Source organism: Neovison vison, chromosome 13 (assembly GCF_020171115.1).
Source record: "Neovison vison isolate M4711 chromosome 13, ASM_NN_V1, whole genome shotgun sequence".
NCBI lineage: Eukaryota > Metazoa > Chordata > Mammalia > Carnivora > Mustelidae > Neogale > Neogale vison.
Window position 1 is genome coordinate 129188696 of NC_058103.1, and position 19224 is coordinate 129207919.

Sequence of the window (19224 nt, forward strand, 5' to 3'; positions counted from 1 at the left end):
ATTATAACGACACTAATGTGAATTGTTAACAATAAAGAAAAACGGCTATGGGATATATAGGAACTCACTGTGCCATCCTTGCAATTTTTCTGTAAATCTAAAAATGTTTTAAAATAGAAGGTTTATTTAAAAAAGTGACAGTAAAAGACACTCTCAGTCATCAAGTTTGATATAAAAATCCTAAGCAAAATACTAGCAAACTATATCCAACAATATATAAAGAGGATAATCTGCCATGATTGAGTTGAGTTTAGACCAGGAATGCAAGGCGACCTTAACAACAAACCTGATTTAAAAAAAAAAAAAATGGGGAGAAAAAGAAAACCCACAATCAATGTAAATTCACCACATTAACGGAATAAAAGAGAAAAGTCACAGAAGTACTTTACAAAGTGTTTAATAGAATTAATATCAGCTCAAAATCTCTTAGCACACAAGGAATGGAAGGCAAGTTTCTTTATCTCATGAGAGTTGGCTATAAGAAACCTACGGCAAGGTGCGCCTGGGTGGTTCAGTCGGTGACACATCTGCCTTGGGCTCAAATCATGATCCTGGTGTTCAGGGATCAAGCCCTTCATCAGGCTCTCCCTGCTTAGAGGGTTGTCTGCTTTTCCCTCTTCCTCCTCTGACCCTCCCCCTGCTTGTGCTCTCTCTCTCAAATTAAAAAAAAACAACAACAACAACCCTATAGCAAACACATTAGGTGAAAGGTTGAAAGCCTTCCCTTTGAGATGAAGAACAAGACAAGGATGGCTGGTGCCTCCTATTTAACAAATAGGGGTCTGACCCCTTGTGATTAAAAACATAAAAATGGAAAGTTGGGACAAATAAAACTGCCATCATTTTTAGGTGATGATTATATTGGTAGAAAATCCAATGGATAATTTGTTACAATTAACAAATACTTTAGACAGGTTGGTAGATAACTGAAAAAAAAAACAAAAAAACAAAAAAAAGAAAAAAATACAAAAAATAATTTTCATTCTAAATACCAATGACAAACATTTAGAAAAAACTTAAAACATTATCGTCTAATACCCAAATGCCTAGAAATAAAGCTAACAAAAGATGTTTACGAGTTTTACAGATTACAAAAGAGAAATTAAAGAGAATCTAAATAAACGGAGGGATATACCATGTTCATAAAAGGCTTAATATTCTATATTTATCAATTCTCCCTAACATGACCTATATATTTATTCATATTCCCATTAAAAATTTCAACAGATTTCACTTGAGATATGAAAAAATCATTCTAAAATGTATATGAAAATACAAACAGCAAGAATAACCAAGGAACTCTTAAAGACAGAAAAGCTTACTTTACCAGACACAGAATCAGCTATAGTAATTAAGACAAAGGGGCATGAGAACAAGGATTGACCAACTGACCCACAGATTAGAACAGTGAGAAAAACACATCCATACATGAATGGTTACTTAATTGACAACAAAGGTGAGAGAGAGCGGTGGAGGCAGAGTGTTTTAAAAACTAACTTCGGGGGACACTTGGATGGCTTGGTTAGAAGAGGGCATGACTCTCGATCTTGAGGTTGTGAATTCAAGCCCCACATTGGGTGTAGAGATTATTTAAATAAATAAACTTAAAAAAAAAGAAAAAAGAAAAAGAAAAACTAACTTCAGGTGCACTTCAGATCTAAATGTGAAATCCAGAAAAAGGAAACATTCAGAAGGTGATAGAGAAGAACATCTTATAACTTTAGGGTATGCAAAGTTTTCTTAAACAAGACAAAAAAAGTCCAACTATAAAAGAAAAGAAACTCAATGGCATGGAAATTATCTATTCATAAAAAAGGCTCATGAAGACAGTACAGAGCTGAGGGAGCCAGAGCCAACATATGTGAGAGCAAAGAGCTTGGTGGTAACAGCTGGAAATATGGGGGCTCCTTTCTCTCAGGGTACCAGGGTTACATCTTGTTCCTCTTCTCTCCCAATCAAGAAGATATGCCCCACTCCCGGACACTTGTGAGTGCACCCCTGATCTACCCAGAGGAGTCATCAGTGCAGAGACCAGGAACCTACATTCTATTTCATTGTTCTGCTGGCAACTAAGAAAGATGCAGAGGGCTGCCTTACACAGAAACGACAACATGAAACTGTGCACTGAAGTTTTTGCCTTTGCTTTGAATGGGAAGAGAGTCTGAGGTGAGAGCAAAAGGAGGAAAAGAAAGCAAACCATACCTCTACCAGGGCAAACTTTTCCTCACTGGTGTAGTTGTAGCGGGTGGCACGCTCATACTCCTCAGCATTGTCGGGACAGTCCTTGTTGGAGTACTTGTCCGTTGGGTGCACAAGTTTCCATGAATACTGTTATGATCAAAAAGGGGGAGACAGGCACACTGAATGCAAAATGCTTACATTCTGGTCATACTGACATGACTATCACCAAAGTGACCAAAGCTCAGCCTTCTAATATTAGCTGCATCTGAATATCACACACATACATGCATGCTCACACATACACGACACACACACACATTCACACAGTAAGTCCATCTCCATAAAACCACAAGACAGTCTGGCACCATGACTTCAGCCTTAAGAAATACGTAGGATAGGGACGCCTGGGTGGCTCAGTTGGTTAAGCAGCTGCCTTCGGCTCAGGTCATGATCCCAGCGTCCTGGGATTGAGTCCCACATCGGGCTCCTTGCTCGGCAGGGAGCCTGCTTCTCCCTCTGCCTCTGCCTGCCTCTCTGTCTGCCTGTGCTCGCTCTCTCTCCCTCTCTCTCTGACAAATAAATAAATAAAATAAAATCTTAAAAAAAAAAAAAAAAAGAAATACGTAGGATAAAATGTCCTGGATATTTTGTGTTGCATATCTAAAGAATAAAAAAAAAAAATCATTAAAAAAAATCATCCTTTCCTATGATCACATACTCATCCAGCTTAGTAATTTTTATCTGGTCAAAATAAACAACAAAAGGAAAAATCTTCTATGACTTAGAGGTATCCAAATCTCCAAGAAACTACTTTACTAAAGCTAAACAAAAGAAACCAATGGCTGGAACTCTATAGAGAAAATATTTTTTAAAACTGAGAATTAAAAATCATCATAATGGTACAAATTCTATCTATATGGTTTAAAAGATGAGGCCCTTTATTTGTAACACACATAAATGAAATATACTTTGAGCCACCTAAGAAACATTTATAGTGATACAGAATTTTTTGTTCCTGGGATCAAAGATTAAAAAAAGTCAATTTGTTCTTGATCCAAACTGAAGTTAATGCAGAAAAAATACCAGTCAATTTCTTGGATGATTTTGGGAAAAGCACTTCTAATCAACCAGGGTAGGTTTCTTCCAGATCTCCACATTTCCAAAGAAAAAAAAGTACAGAGTGCCTACCACTTCCATCACATGAGCACTCCACTGCGACAGTAGCTGCAGGCCCTGAAGTGCCAGGTCAAACAGCTTCCGGTACTCAGTGTCTGTCTTCTGAGTCTCCTGGCGGCCCGACCCTGTGACAACCTAGAGCACCAGAGGAGCATCGAGAAGTCACCTTATATCTAGAAAAACCAGGTAGGCATTTACCCCATGACCTAGCAAATCCACTAGGAATCTGCCGGAAAGGCGCATCTGCAAAATTATGAAATGACAGGGGCATAGGAGCCTTTACCATAGCAAAAGGCTGGTAACAGCAGAGCCTTGGCAATGGACATTCTGTAGTTCTCTGAGAATGTCTCTGCAGACTGTGCTGGAGGGATCTCTAGGACATGGTGTTAAGAGAACCATGTGCATAGTTATTCTTCTACTTAGCTAATAAAGGAAAACATGCCACATCATGTGCATTTGCTTATATCAAAAAATGCAAAACTTATATTTAAGAATTGTTACCTAAAGGGTAGGAAGGTGTAGGGTAGAGAGGAAAGCAGATTTCTTTGAATATACCTCCTATTGTACATCTGAGTTTGGAACCACATAAATATTTAATATAATTATGATATAAAATTAAATTATGGGACACAAGCAATCCCTAAAACTCAGAAGCAAAATGAAAGTGTGTACTAAATTGGGTTCATGACTGTGCTGAAGAACAATGTAGTACAGGTACCTAACAACCAGCTTTTGTGAATACAGTAAGTGCCTGGCATTAAGCTTTTTATTGCTGAGGCATCCAATTCAAGGACATCCATCTAGAATAAACAGAGTGCCAGCTATACAAACAAATAAAGAGCCAGGCAGCCCTATCTATGAAGCTCCCCTCTTAGAAAGCTCTGGTTGACCTAGAAAACTGATCACTTGAATGACCCCACTTTAGTGCCCTAATTCCTGCTCTTATGTTTGAAATGTGCCAATGAAGAATAAGCCCATGAAATCCTACGTACCCCACCCTGAGCCCCAGTAAGGGCGGAGTCCCAGATCAACATGCCTTCTCTAGCACCACTTCACTTTGTGGCTCTAGGCATGCCACGTGCCTTCCAGAATTTTTAAGTAATGATCCTTCTTTTTTTCAAAATGCCCTGATGGTTGCTGCTGAGGTACATCTTGCAAGCACAATAAGAACCACAGGGACCTGTCCAGCCACAATATTGGCTCTGCTTAGGGAAATATCTATGGGGGCTGCCAAAGATAGATAAGTCCTTCAGGCATCACTATCAGCAGGCTGAGATCAACACAAAACAAACCACTTCAAGGGACTTTGAAAAACAATGATTTAAAAGTAGGAAGGAAGGAAGGAAGAAAAGAAAGAAAGAGAGAAAGGAACCAATGATTTGTTCTCCATCCCTAGAGGGAGCAAATCTAAAAGCAAAATTAACTTACAAAATAAATTTAAAAGCAACTTTTAGTAATTATATTGTCATCATAATTGTAATGTTATATATTACAATATATAATTATAGTTTCTAGTAATTATATTGTTATTAGCGTTGGTATTACCTATTTTAAGACTTCTTTTTTTTTTAAAGGTTTTTTTTTTTTCCTTTTAGATAGAGAGAGATCTCAAGTAGGCAGAGAGGCAGGAAGAGAAAGAGGGGGAGGCAGGCTCCTTGCCAAGCAGAGAGCCTGATGTGGGGCTCGATCCCAGGACCCTGAGATCATGACCTGAGCTGAAGGCAGGGGCTTAACCCACTGAGCCACCCAGGTGCCCCTCTATTTTAAGACTTCTAAGTGTATACTAAGATATCAAGTCAAAATATGCTGTAGTCATTAGGAACCAGGATTCTCAGCATGAAAGCAGGTGGAGAGAGTGGGGGGAAGGGAGAAAGAAACAAAGTAGATGAATTTTAAAACAGTACTCCAAAAAGTTTACCTTAGATAATGCTCGAGAATCAATTATTTGAAAAACTGATACACACAGCAATAGAATCCAGCTCTGACTCTCTCTCCTGAAGGAATCATACTGCAGAGAAAGGCTCAGCTGTTAGAGGAGGAGTTGAGGAATGAAAGGACTAGAAGGCCATCATGTTGCATCCCTAATGAATCATATACTTGGCACTGGACGATGGCTATCCAAACTCCAAAGAGAGACAGCCAGACACTCTAGTAGTTTGCAGCACCGCCAACGAAGGCCCAGCTTCACTGAGAGGAAGGAAGCAGAGTCTGAGCAGGCCTCCAGATCTCATCACCCATGCAGAAGAAGCACAGAGGACAGAAGTCACGCCAAAGAACCCCACAGGGAGCAAGAGGGATGGAGAAGGGACACATCTTCAAAGATGTGTCACCAATCAACTACAGTGTATAATACTCATGTGGATCCTGAGACAAATCAAGTTGGAAAAATAAAACCATCCGTGACTCAACAGAGGAAACTGAACAATGACTCTGATATTAAGGAATATTTGAATTTTTATTTTTAGGTATGATAATGCTATTACAGTCATGTTTAGCATTGGTGGTATAGTGGTGAGCATAGCTGCCTTCCAGTCATGTTTAAAAAGAGTCCTAGTAAAATGTAGCTTTTGGAAAAAAAAAAAAAAAAGCCGTGATCTCCATAAGACACATGGAAAACCCAAAGAGGGTGGTTAGAACCTCTGATCTATATAGAGATCAGAAGCACATGAGTACAGAGTTGCTTTTGGGTGTAATGAAAATGTTCCAATAATGGACTGTAGTGGTAAACAATTCAGGGAATAAACAAAAACCTTTGAATTATACATTTTAAATGGGCAAACTGTATGGTATGTGGATTAAATCCCCATAAACCTGTTTAAAAGTAAACTGAGCAGAGCATTCAAAGATCTTTTTTCTTATTAAAACTATTATCTTAATGATAAAGGTATCATTATCTTAATGATAAAGGTACTATAGCAGACATCAGAGGGAAAATAGACAGGAGCCATATGTGCTGTCAGACACACCTATTTTAAGGGTAGCAATCAACTCTACATGTCGTCTGAGAGCTTCCCACAAATTTGGTTTTCAATTACATCAGCACAGCACCTGCCTCTGTCTCCACCCTGTGGGCTGAGCTGTCAGCTGGGGATACCGTGAGACAGCACCTCCTCCTGGGGGTACCAGAGGTATGCTTGGAGCTAGCGAGTGCTCTGAACCATTTGGACTGTCTTCCAGTCATTCTGGTTACATGATGGCTAGTGTTTGCTGGCTGGGGGATGGGGAGCTCATCATCCTGAAATGGATGGGGCCAATACACAGAACTTTTCCCTCCAAATGTTAATGATATTACTGAGAATCTTGAGGTATCAGATTCTCAAAGACCAGAGAGGTGTGTATGTGGTCTCAAGGTCTCCAGGTCCCTCTAAGACTCTGTGTAGCACACATACTGTGGACCATTGCCACATCCCTGACCTCACTGCCCTGCCCGCTCACATGTGAGAAATGACATTCCCATTGCTCCTCTGCACTCAGAACTACCCCTTCCTGTCCACCCCACACGCTGGCAGGGCTGGCCTGGAGCTGTGTTTGGCAGGTAGAGAGAATGTGACCAGCCCAAGCAAGGGCACAGAAAACCCAGCTGCCAAGCTGGAAGGAGTTAAAATGACCCATAGCTAAGAGATAGTGCTTCCTCCTAGCCCCAACTCCAGGCCCTCCTCCCCTGGGAACCTAGGATATACCCACCCATCCAGCCAAAGGTTCTCGCACATCTCTGGCCTTAGGTACTGGCACAGATGGGCACTGAAGGCCCACTTACCTCACTATTGCTGTAGCGTGCCAACTCTGAGATGAAGCGCATATGGTCCTCCCGGATCTGGATCATCTGCTCACAGATGTTGTACTGTGGGCTGCTGCTGGATGATGTGCACGTCCACCTGTCAGTGAAGGGGAAATGTGTGTTACCTGAAGAGGTGCCTGCAGAAGATTCATGCTCCACAATGCAGGGTGCCTGGGGACACAGGCATAGCAGGCACACAGGATGGCCACTGCATGCTGGCCAGGACACAGAGGCTTGGAGAGAACATGAATTCTCAGCAAAGAAACAGCTGGACCAGCCCCATTCCCCTATGTCAGAGCCACTGTCCTACCTTCTCACATCTGTGTTTTGGAAAAGGAATTATAATTTCTCCTTAATCAGCCAACTACTTTCAAAAAAGCTAGGAGTTGTTGCTACATCACCCTTGCAAGGAAGGGCCCCTTAACTCCTATCTTTATTAATCACATATGAAAACATAAGCTATAGGAGAAAACAAGTCTGCCAAAGACTCAGAAAAGTTACCCTTACAGGGAACTGAAAACTGACATTACTTGGAAGTTAGACAGTGTTGCCATAACTACTTATATGCACAACATACCACTTCAGCAGCAAACAGATAGTCAATTTAGTAGAAAAGAAACTTATTAACAGGGCGCCTGGGTGGCTCAGTGGGTTAAAGCCTCTGCCTTCGGCTCAGGTCATGGTCTCAGCATCCTGGGATCGAGGCCTGCGTCGTGCTCTCTGCTCAGTGGGGAACCTGCTTCCCCCCTCTCTCTGCCTGCCTCTCTGCCTGCTGGTGATCTCTCTCTCTGTGTCAAATAAATAAAATCTTAAAAAAAAAAAAAAAAAAGCTTATTAACAATTAAAGCCGCTGGAGGTCTCAGGCAGAAAGCATGGGCTTTGGGGCTCTGACCACTGCTCCCTCACACTCAACATCAACACTCTCGCCATGTTTTTAATGAGCTGGTCCTCTTTGCTTGAAGAGAAGGGATGCAGGTTATCCCTTGTCAAAATAATGGGTACATTGTCTCAAGCCGCATCCCTTTCTTACTTTCTGATTCAACTGTAGGATGATGCAATGATTATGTCGGCATCATCCAATGTGGCTCCGAGTCTACGATGAGCATCTGAGGCCCAGGCTCTATACTGGATTCCGCCCTCCATATACCTGCCACCCATGCAGGCCCCCAAAAGCATGTCTACCTCCAGCAAGACCCTGTAGCCCAGAACTTGACTGCTGACACGGCACCCTCTGACCACCCCTTCTGGACCCAGATGCTGGTGCAGGGCTGCTGGGCTGGGCTCTCAAAGCTGACTGCTACATGCTCAGGCGCGTCCAAGGTGGCTGTTAAACATACCCATTACCACCAATTAAATGCTATTGACTCATATCAAAAACGTCCAAATAAGAATGCAAAACTCATGGTTTCCTGATTCTCTTACTGGTTTTGCCATTACCTATCATCTAGAGCTCATCTGTGTTAGGCTAGAAGCACTGTGTAAGGACATGTTACTAGAGTTGTCACATTGTTAGCTTGCAGTCAGTCACAGCAGGGGTATTTACACCCCGGAAAGCAGAGCTTAAATTGGTGCTGAAGCAGAAAGAGGTTTCAGTTTAATGAATGTAACTTAGAGGAGAATGAGAAACCACCTAACTGGATTAAAGGCAGATTTATTAAGAAATAAGCTAGGACAGAGCTCAGCAAACTACAGCACAGGCCAAATACAACCTGTATTCGTATGGCCCTATAGTCATGTAAAATGGTACTTATATTTTCATTGTTTAAAAAAAGAAAACCACAACAACAGCAAAGAAGACTATATGACAGATACCAAATGTGGCCTGCAAAGGCTTAAAGTGTTTACAATTCAGTTTATTTAAAAAAAAAAAAAAATGTGACTGACATCTGAGTAGGCAGACTGAGATGTAACTGCATTTTTCCAAAATCATGGATGAACTGCAACTCTTGGTTGGCTACAGGTACACGTGTTTGGCAAGGGTCAACAAAAGCACCCTGGAAGACTCAGCTGGCTATGTAGAATCTCCAGAAAAATATAGTACGTTGTTTATCATCTGCAATTGTGAGCCAAGGATCCTTTATGACAATGACGGGCTAGCTCTCTCTCTACAGGACCAGAAGGTAAATAAATACTTCAGAATTTCCAGGCTATATGTCTCAGTCACACAGCCATTGTCTTCATTTTATTTATTTATTTATTTTTAAAAAACCCCTTAAAAATATAAACACCATTCAAAGCAACTGAGATCTTACAAAAACAGCCCTGGGCTGGATTTGGCCCTTAGGTAATAGTTTTATAATCTCTGTGATATAAATGCAAATGTCCTCATGCCCCCAGCAGGGATAGTTGTTAGGCATTTACCAGCACACTACTTTTGAGCTTGTATATTCTCAAGTCATTCTACCCAACAGAACTCTCTAAGATGATGGAAAAAGCTCTCTATCTGTGCTGTCCAACATAGTAGACACTACCGAACATTTGAAATGTGGATGTTTTAACCAAGAAAATTAAGAAAAAAATTTTAATGAATTTAAATGTAAGTAGTCACCAGTGACAAGGGCTATCATATGGGGCATTTGGTTCCAGATGGTTAAAAACATCAAAGGTGTTCTCTCTAGATAAGTGTTATAAAACCACAATGAGAACATTGCAGAATGTTCCAACTGGACAGCTCACTCTCCTCCTACCGAGATTTATTTTCCTCATAGTGGGCGCTGGTCTTGATGTATCTTGCTAGTTCTATTTGCATGTCCCCGAACAGTGGAACCACCTGGAGCTGCTATATTTAAAGAACAAAAAAAAACGAAGGTCACTAGGTATGTTTAGTCACCAAATACAATCACAAGAATGAGTAATGCTGGTAATTACTATGTGCTGAATACGATCTCTGTAAATCATTTACTAGAAAAAAATTGTAAGGAACTTACATATTCACTTTAAGAAGGACCATATACAACTGTAGAACCAATATTCATAAAACCAATTCAAATATTAAAATTAACTTAACTTGCTGCTAAACCCATGGTCATTAAAAAAAAAAAAATCAAGTGCATTTCTATATACTAGTACCAAATAGAAAACAAAAATCTAAAAAGAAACAATTTGGGGCACCTGGGTGGCTCAGTCAGTTAAGTGGCTGCCTTTGGTTCAAATCATGATCCCAGAGTCCTGGGATCAAGCCCCAGGTCAGGCTCACTGCTCAGTGGGGAGTCTGCTTCTCCCTCTGTCCCTTTCCCCTGGTCCTTCTCTCTCTCTCTCTCTCTCTCTCTCTCGCTCTCAAATAAATAAATAAATAAATAATCTTTTAAAAAAAAAAAGGAGAGAGAGAAACAATTTATAATTGAATTAAAAAAAATCCTATAAATGTGTATGAATAAATCTAACAAAATATGGCCAAGATCTCTAAACAAAAATACTACCAAAAATTCTAGAGAAAGTTTTGAAGTTTTAAGTGAATGGAGAAATATATCAGGTTCATGGATTAGAAGACTTGGTATTCTACTCCCTAAATTGAGCTATGGAATTGATCTATGGAAGCCCAAACAATATTCTAAGAAGAAAAATGGTTTTATGGGTAGTGTGTATATGGAAATCAGCAAGCCAATTTATTTGAACAGTAAAGGGATGACACCCAAGACAATCTTGAAGAATGTAACTTGAAGGCTTTCTGATAATGAGAAGCAGATCTGTTCTGTTACCAGAGAACATGTATACATTAAGTCACCTGGATGCCCATAAGGGGGAAAAGAAAAAGATCTAAAAATGTCAACCCCTATTCCTCACATCATACATAGAGGCCAGGTGGAGAAGGAATATAGATCTAGATAGAAAAGGAAATGGTGCTGTTTCTAGAAGGTAATAAGAAGGAAATTCTCATAAGCCTGCCCTATACAAAGATTTCTAATAGTGGATATTAAAGGGATGTCTGGGTGGCTCAGTCAGTCAAGCATCTGACTCTTGGTTTCGGCTCATGTCATGATCTTAGGGTCCTGGGATCAAGCCCCACCTTGGGCTCCCCACTCAGCAGGGAGTCTGCTTGTCTCCCTCTCTCTCTGTCCCTCCTCCTGCTCTCATGTGCTCCTTACTAAAATAAATCAATCTTTTAAAAAAAGTAGATATTAAAGATTGATATACTAGACTACAATAAAATTAAGAACTTTTGTTCACTTAAGACACTCTTAAGAAAGTGAAAAGGAGAGTCACATAGGGCAGAATGCATGTATTTTAGAACACATGAACCCAACAAATAACACGTACCCACATACATAAAGAAACTTAAAATGACACTTCACAAGACAACACACAAAACACTAATAGAGTTTAAAGTCACCAGGGAAATATCAACTAAAACATGAGGAAATACCAGCCAAAAATATCACAATGATGTACCACATTTCAGGATGTTCTTTCCCAAAAGAGTGACAGTGCCAAGTGTTGGTGAGGATGTAGAGTGGTGAGAATGCAAATGAGCAGCCATTAGGCTGTATCTAACACTGAAAATATATATGCCTGTGGCCCCTAATCCTAGCCCTGGATATACATATGTTCAACAGAAACATGCACAGACGTGCACTAAATCAAAGCTGCATTGTTTGTGCCAGCCAAACTCAGAAATGACCTCATGTTCATCAGAACAGAATGGATAAATAAGTTGAGGTTTTATCATAAAGTGGACACCACGAAGAAAACCTAAGGACTATCTATAGCTGTGGGATCTCACAAGGATGAATTTAACGAATGAGTGAAAGCAGCCGGATGCAAAAGAATACACATAGCCATGATTCCTTTTACACAAGGCTCAAACCCAGGCAAATCTGATGCAGAACAGGAGGGAGGGTAGCCACCTTTGCAGCAGAAGCCAGTGACATCCCCCATTCCCGCTGCCTATGCCCACATTTCCAGATGCGAGTCACAGAATTTACCTCCCAAAATTCAAATTATTTACACTTGATAAAAAGGCTTATCTAAAAAAATGGTAACTCACCTTGAAGTACTTATCGATTTTGGATAAGTTTATTCTTTTCTTGGCATCAAGTTTATAGATGTTGCTGACACTCCCATCCATCAAGTATAGACCGAACCCCATGACCTGAAAATCACAAAACGGCACAAAAATACTCAGTCCTGCAAGTTTAACTACCCCTAAGATCATAAATGGAGAGTTTACTCTTCTTTCAAAAAGCACTTTCTCACAAGTTCCTTATAAATAAATAGCTACCCCTTCATATGAAGCTATTCTTTTCTGCGTGTCATTTCTTGCGGCTATTTTAAAGTCCTCCCCGGGCACAAACACCACCTCCACCTCTCATCAAGCAAATGCAATACTAAATGTGGATTTCATAAACATTCATGCTGTCTGCTCCACTAGACAGAGCCCTCCAGCACGGTGCTCTCCTGCAGGAAGGTTTGGGGCTGACAGGACACCTAGCACAAGGTCCTTCAGGGCTATTCTCCCCAAAGGTGGAAAGCAGAACAAATGCAATGGCAGAACTGGCTTCTCCTCTTTCCAGTAAGAAAGGTCACTGAAAACCTCCCCAGAACACCAGGGTGGCTCAGTCAGTTAAAGCACCTGCCTTCAACTCGGGTCATGATCCCAGGGTCCTGGGATTGAGTCCCACATCTAACTCCCTGCTCAGTGGGGAGTCTGCTTCTCCCTCTATCCTTCTCCCCTGCATGTGATCTCTCTCTCTCTCCCTCTATCTCACTCAAATAAATAGGTAAAATCTTGAAAAGAAGAGAAAAGAAAAAGAAAGAAAAGAAAAGAAATTCACCAATATGGTGAATAGCCATGTTCTTGACCAAAAAGAGTCTACTATAATCATGGAGACATAGTATTCTTAATTCCTAAGAATCATATCCTTAACAAGCAGAACCTCTGCTATAAGAAGCTAATGCTGAGAAAAGCCCTTGACCCCAGACCTCCTTACCCATGGGCACATTTTCCAGAGGGTGGCATATGATCCCAACTGGCACTGGGGGTCAAGCCTGAGACACGGTCATAGGAATGTGTTGAGAGCCTGTAGTGTATGCTGTGGGCACCAGAGAAGATACTGTGTACACACACACACACATACACACACACACACGGCAAGCATGAGAATAAAAAAAGGTTGGCAAAAGGATCATAATCAAAGCACAGCCTCCTCTCTCTACAGTTATGTAAGCAGTCATGCCCACACACGTACTTTGAGAAGCATGTGTTTCTCGCTGGGTGTCAGGTACATCCTATTCTCGTAGTAATCCACACACAGATTCACAATATCGGCGAGAAGCTCTTCATAGCCAGAAATCACTTCAAGCTGTTGCTGCAACGACTGAAACACAGTGTGAGATCCATGGCAGGAACTGTTCCCGGGACCCTAGACCCCAGCAATGCGTCCCATCAGACAGAGCAGCAAGAGTGCGAGCCTTACTTGTGTGATTTTGTTGTGGTTGGCCAGGAACATGGACAGATTTTGTGATTCCTGGATGGACTGTGGGTCTGCCATTTTCCGTAAAAACTGAGCAGCCCTTTGAAAGCAAAAAAAGAGTTAAATAACCAGTGTGCTTAATGACTTAAAAAAAAAAAAAAAAAAAAAGGCAGGGAAAATACAGATTACTTTATCTGGAGATAGTTACCTGTAAAAATGTGGGTCTTAGTAGCTAGTTATAATTTCAGCCTCCTCGAGCTTGTCTATCCTGGAATCCAGGTCACTCTTTTGCTAGCCTAGACAGCTCACCACTTCAATGTCCATAGTTGATGGACCTCCTCAGAGATCTGGCAGTGTTGGCCACAGGCCTTCCTGAAGGGTCCCTGTATACTGGCCTTTCCCCATGGCTATCTGTTCCCAACTCTGAGAAAGACTGCCTCCGCCACAGTGTCTCCCACAATGTGGTAATGAAGATGGTCAGCACAGTCCAGGTTCTCTGCCAAGAATCCTCCAGGCTACCATGCCTCTCAAAAGTCAGGGACCACACATAGTTTTGGTGCCAAACCTCAGAGATAGAATCCCAGTTTCCTCCACCAATATGCTGCTCAATCTTGGATTAACCTCCTGAACTCTCCTGAACCTCACTTACCACATCTATAAGAACAAGTGTCCATCTGTCCTACTCACAGGGCAGATGTGAGGGGAGAGGGAACAGCATACACATAATTACCTATACATTCAGGTCCAATAAGACTGCAGGGTACACATGAGTCTCTCCCTGGGTCTTGCAAAGCAATGCAAAGGTGGGTATGAGCATTGTGCTCATCTGGGGAGCCCCCCAAAAAGTTTAGTGGAAACTGGCCACATAAGAACATGTCTGCAACCTAAAAACTTGGGAGTTTTAATGAAGAATTCTCATGGTAAAGACTGATAACCTACACCAACAGTCATTTACTCTGTGCCTCTTTAGAAATTTCCATGCTACAGCAATGTGCATCATGTCCACATGACCAATGGTTGAGCCATGAGATATAACGAAAAACACTGCAAGGCACTTGGAATTTTACTTATAAAAGATAGTATAACCCCTTCTATTCTCCTTCCTCCCTGTAGACTGGAATGCAGAAATGATAGCTGGAGCTCAAGTCACCATCCTGGACCATGAGATAACACACGAAGACCACAGAGCAGCAAGACAGCAGGAGCCCTGGTGTGAACACTGAGGAATCCTCTCATTAGCTGCAGACCATCTACCTCAGGACTTTCAGGTGAGAGAGACATGATCTGCAACCTTGTTCAAGCCACTGTTATTTCTGCAGGTTTTTGAAAAATTATAGACTTAAACCTAACTTGAACTCTGATAATGATAACATTCTTTGTTATTTATTTTATACATATATATATTTTTTATTTTTATTTTTTTTAGCGTAACAGAATTCATTGTTTTTTGCACCACACCCAGTGCTCCATGCAATACGTGCCCTCCTTAATACCCACCACCTGGCTCCCTCAACCTCCGCCCCCCCCCCACCCCGCCCCATCAAAACCCTCAGATTGTTTTTCAGAGTCCATTGTCTTTCATGGTTCACCTCCCCTTCCAATTTCCCTCAACTCCCTTCTCCTCTCCATCTCCCTATGTCCTCCATGTTATTTGTTATGCTCCATAAATAAGTGAAACCATTAACATTCTTTTTTAAAATGTTCACTTTACTGATTTGAGTAGTTGCTAAGACTAATGAAGGGGTCAAAAATACTGTTTTCTATTTTCCTCAAGCCTCACCATAACCCCATGGGTTACCCTGGCATTTATACTCATTAGATTAGCTATTGCTAGGTGCAAAAAAAAAGTTCGAGTGCAAATATGTGAGGGCTGAGAGAAGTGAGGATAGGATGATAGGGGGTCCCAAACAGAGGTCACAGGAAGAAGCCACTGGAAGGCAGGAGGGGTGCCCCAAGCCCCCTCTGTGCTCAGGAGAGCCTGGGTGACTCTTGGAGGGGGTGCTGGCCCCCACACACATACCTTTCCAGAGAGCAGTCCCATCTTTATACTATTTTATAGACTGGGCTTTCAGAATAAAGTTGCTGCTACTAAGGAAAAAAAAAAAAAAAAAGCTTTTTTGAAATTGAAAACCACTGATGCTGTCTACCTCCTCTACTTTCCTAAGTCAGAAAGGTTGAAACAGCTGCTCAAAATCATGTGGCAAGGGACTTGTGTAGCCAGGAGAAGAAGCTGCTCTCCTGGGCAGGGTTCTATCCTCTACCCTCAGAAGCCCCCATGCTCCACCCACAGTCAAGCTTACTTACAATCTCACAAACAAATCAGATAACGTCAACTCCAGGCTTTCCTGTTCAAGAGAGGTTAACAGATCAAGATCACCAGAGCTAACTCTAGGTGATGGATACATACACTTAACTTCATTATGGATCAAGCTTAAACCCTGGGTGATCTAGCCCAACTCCCACCAAAACCTCATCCTCAAATCTCAGTTTGGCACCATATCCCATGTTGATGGGATTTTCCAGAGCTAGAGAGACCTTTTGGAGAAGAGAATTGGAAAGGTGGGTGTGGCGTGGTAGTGTGCTTCTAGAAAATTGTGAGGGGCAGATGGTGGCAGGAAGATCTTTCCAGCTCTGGAAAAGAGCTAGTCTCAGGGACCTGAAAGCTCAGTATGACTCCATGACAGTCCACAGGCCAGCTCTGCCCACTGCTGTGATGGTGTGTACCTTCCAGGGACATGTAGCCAGGAAATGACATACACAGGTGGCGCCCTCAGGCTGTAGAACCTGCCTATGCCCTTATCAAGATGCCTACTGAGCCAAAAGCCTTGCAGTGGCCCTAAGCCTCTTTAACAGGGTCTTGTACTTCTGTGTTCCCAAACAAGGTGAGCACCCACAGGTTCTCAACAAACCTTTAAGGATTACCAGATCCCACTCTAGTGTCATGAAACTACAACGTACACACACCTGTGAGGACATACCTTGATGCATCGCCACACACATAAACTACCAGCTACCTCACATCCCCTCACATACCTAGGTTTGTGTATTCAAACTATCCCGAGGCTGCCAAATAATTGCTAACAACCAGCTGCATTATTTCAGCACATGAGATGCACACCTACTGTGTGCAGAGCGTGCATCTCACCAGGAATCACCCTGCCTGCCAGAGCACTCTCTGCAAGGACCTGGGGGAATGAAGTCAAAGCTCACCTCTTGTATGCCGAGTGGTCGTTCTTCACGCTGCACTTCATGTTCTTCAGTTCATCCAACACAGCAAACATGTTAATGAACTTGCCCAGTGTGATCAAGTAGGCTTCAGACACGAAGTCCTTCCTTCTCTCCGCATGGCACAGGCGCCTCACCTCCCCACAGAATCGCTCAATGGCATTTCTCTGAGCAGAGGAGTGGAGGGCGTAAAGGCTGTTATCAGTGACGGTCTAACTCCATGCCCAGCTACAAGCATGTTATCTGGACTCACTATTCCTTTTTGATGAAATACCCCCCAAATGAGTGGATTTTACAGCTCAGTTAAAGAGACTTGTTTCTATAAAGTAATTTCCACATGCCTTTGCTCAGTGACAATCATCATTTATTTTCTACTTTACAAACTACATTCTAAAACAAAAGAATCAGGTTGATTATACAAGCAAAGTTACTGAGAAAAATGCTCCAATAGAAGGTCTACAAATAGACGTTTTAGCACTGAGAGGTGAAAAGGGGTGTTAGGGAAATTTTTCCTCTTGACAACCCTGAAGATAAAACAAAAATTCTTCTAGTAAGTTCTATTTTCTTCCTTTCCTGAAGAATCTATAATAAAAACTTCATACATGTCCAAAATAAATCTTTAAAAAACTATCAAATCTCCTTCCTGTGGCTACTCTGCCTAACCAGTGGGCCAAAGGAGCCAAGGCAGAGCAAGGACCACTAAGTGGACAGTTAGGAGAAGCTGAGAGAAAGAAAAGACCTGAAAAACAAGATGAATAAAAAGTATGAATTAACAGAATGACAAACGCATTTAGAACTAACAGAAAACAGTCTTCATGGAGGAAATACAAATTTACTCGCAAAGAGACAAGAGAAGTGAAACACAAAAGAGGTATTTATTCTAGAAGGGTCAGTAAAGCTTTAGACTGACAAAGGCTTTGTTCCTTTTTGTCTCAGAAGCTGTTATGGTTGCTTTAATTCACATGCACTTTGTTTAGTAAGTCATGGTGATGGGTGAGAGTGGGCCAGATTCCTACTTCTCTGCATTAAACTCCTAGGATTATTTCACTGTTTTACCTGGAAGTACATAAAATTCATCAGTTTTGTGACCTCAGGCTCCAGGACCTCTACGGTTTTCTCATAAATTTCCACTCTATTAGGCTGCTCGTTACATTTCACCTAGGAATAAACAAGTATGACATAAAGAGGCTTCAACTTTGCTAGAAGTGAGAGGGCAGGGCACTGTTAGGTTAGAGCCAGCAGTGCCAACCCACTGTACGGTGGAGTGGGGTGGGGTGGGGGACAGGGCTGGTGGAGTGGGGGTGTGGTCTGGCTGAGATGGGGGGAACCAGAAGGGTAGGAGCATTGTCTGTAGTGGGAGAGGGGGGCTGCACAGCCATCAGGGATGGAGTGAGGCATGGCTGGGATGGGGACACCTGTGGGATGGCCCGAGAGCAGCTTCTCCAGGTGTACAGCATGACCGCGTACTCTTGGCCCTCCTCCAGCATTTCATTCTGCAAGAGAATGAAATTTACACAGGGCAAATTAAAGGTAAGCAGGAAAACAATCGTAAAAAAGAAGATGCCATTTTGCTTAAGTCCAGAGGCATAAACTATCCTGACTCTCACTTTGAGGGATAGACAAGTACCAAGAACTGTACACCACCAGACAGTTGGTAAGAAGCTGATGATGCTGCAGTGCAGCACTGAAGCCATAACACCCGCCCAAAATGCTCCCGTGGCTTCCCTTGGCTGGAGAGGAGCCAGCATGCCCCAGGGTACCTGCTACAGACACTATTCCTCAACTCCACTCACCCCTAAACAACCTGCTGGCACTGCAGACCTGAAGTTGAGAACAGTATAGGGTAGATTTGCACAGGGTCTTCAAGGCCTTACCACCAGGCTACAGAGAGCCTCTGGGCTCATAAGACTGAGGCAACTCTGTCATCCCTAGTGCAGGGGAGGAAAAGCTACAAGTATTTCTGCAGCACTTAAAATCCAGAGAGAGTATCCATGCAAAGACTGCCATTATTTAAAAAACTGCTTTCGTGTCTACTCCTTCCACATTGTTTTCTTTGGCAAAATGGTAAAAGGTGCAGAGATATTCTAAACATGTCAACTATATTTCATCATGTTCTTGAGATCCTTTCAAATGTTTACAACTGGGGCGCCTGGATGGCTCAGTGGCTTAAAGCCGCTGCCTTCGGCTCAGGTCATGATCCCAGGGTCCTGGGATCAAGCCCCACATCGGGCTCTCTGCTCTGCAGGGAGCCTGCTTCCTCCTCTCTCTCTGCCTGCCTCTCTGCCTACTTGTGATTTCTCTCTCTCTGTCAAATAAATAAAATCTTAAAAAATAAAAAAAATAAAAAATAAATGTTTACAACATTTGACCCAGTAACTTCACTTTGACAAATCTAGCCAATGGGAATGTGTTTGGAACAGTATTCACCACTACATTTTTTATTACAAAGAAAAA

At 42.0% G+C, this 19224-nt stretch overlaps 1 protein-coding gene across 2 annotated transcripts in view; it reads right to left on the reverse strand.

Moving 5' to 3' along the window:
- The window catches only part of CYFIP1 (cytoplasmic FMR1 interacting protein 1), a 123888-nt gene that overhangs the window by 54777 nt on the left and 49887 nt on the right, over window positions 1-19224 (reverse strand). The window contains exons 4-13 of one of the 2 annotated variants that reach the window (XM_044231286.1): window positions 18186-18263; window positions 17827-17928; window positions 16756-16937; window positions 13549-13645; window positions 13321-13449; window positions 12120-12224; window positions 9823-9911; window positions 7115-7232; window positions 3370-3492; window positions 2203-2328 (exon numbers count right to left, since the gene is read on the reverse strand). In XM_044231286.1, coding sequence (XP_044087221.1) covers window positions 2203-2328; window positions 3370-3492; window positions 7115-7232; window positions 9823-9911; window positions 12120-12224; window positions 13321-13449; window positions 13549-13645; window positions 16756-16937; window positions 17827-17928; window positions 18186-18263 — 1149 coding nt within the window. Of the gene's footprint in view, window positions 1-2202; window positions 2329-3369; window positions 3493-7114; window positions 7233-9822; window positions 9915-12119; window positions 12225-13320; window positions 13450-13548; window positions 13646-16755; window positions 16938-17826; window positions 17929-18185; window positions 18264-19224 lie in introns of both variants that reach the window. The other variant, XM_044231284.1, reaches the window with a different exon arrangement.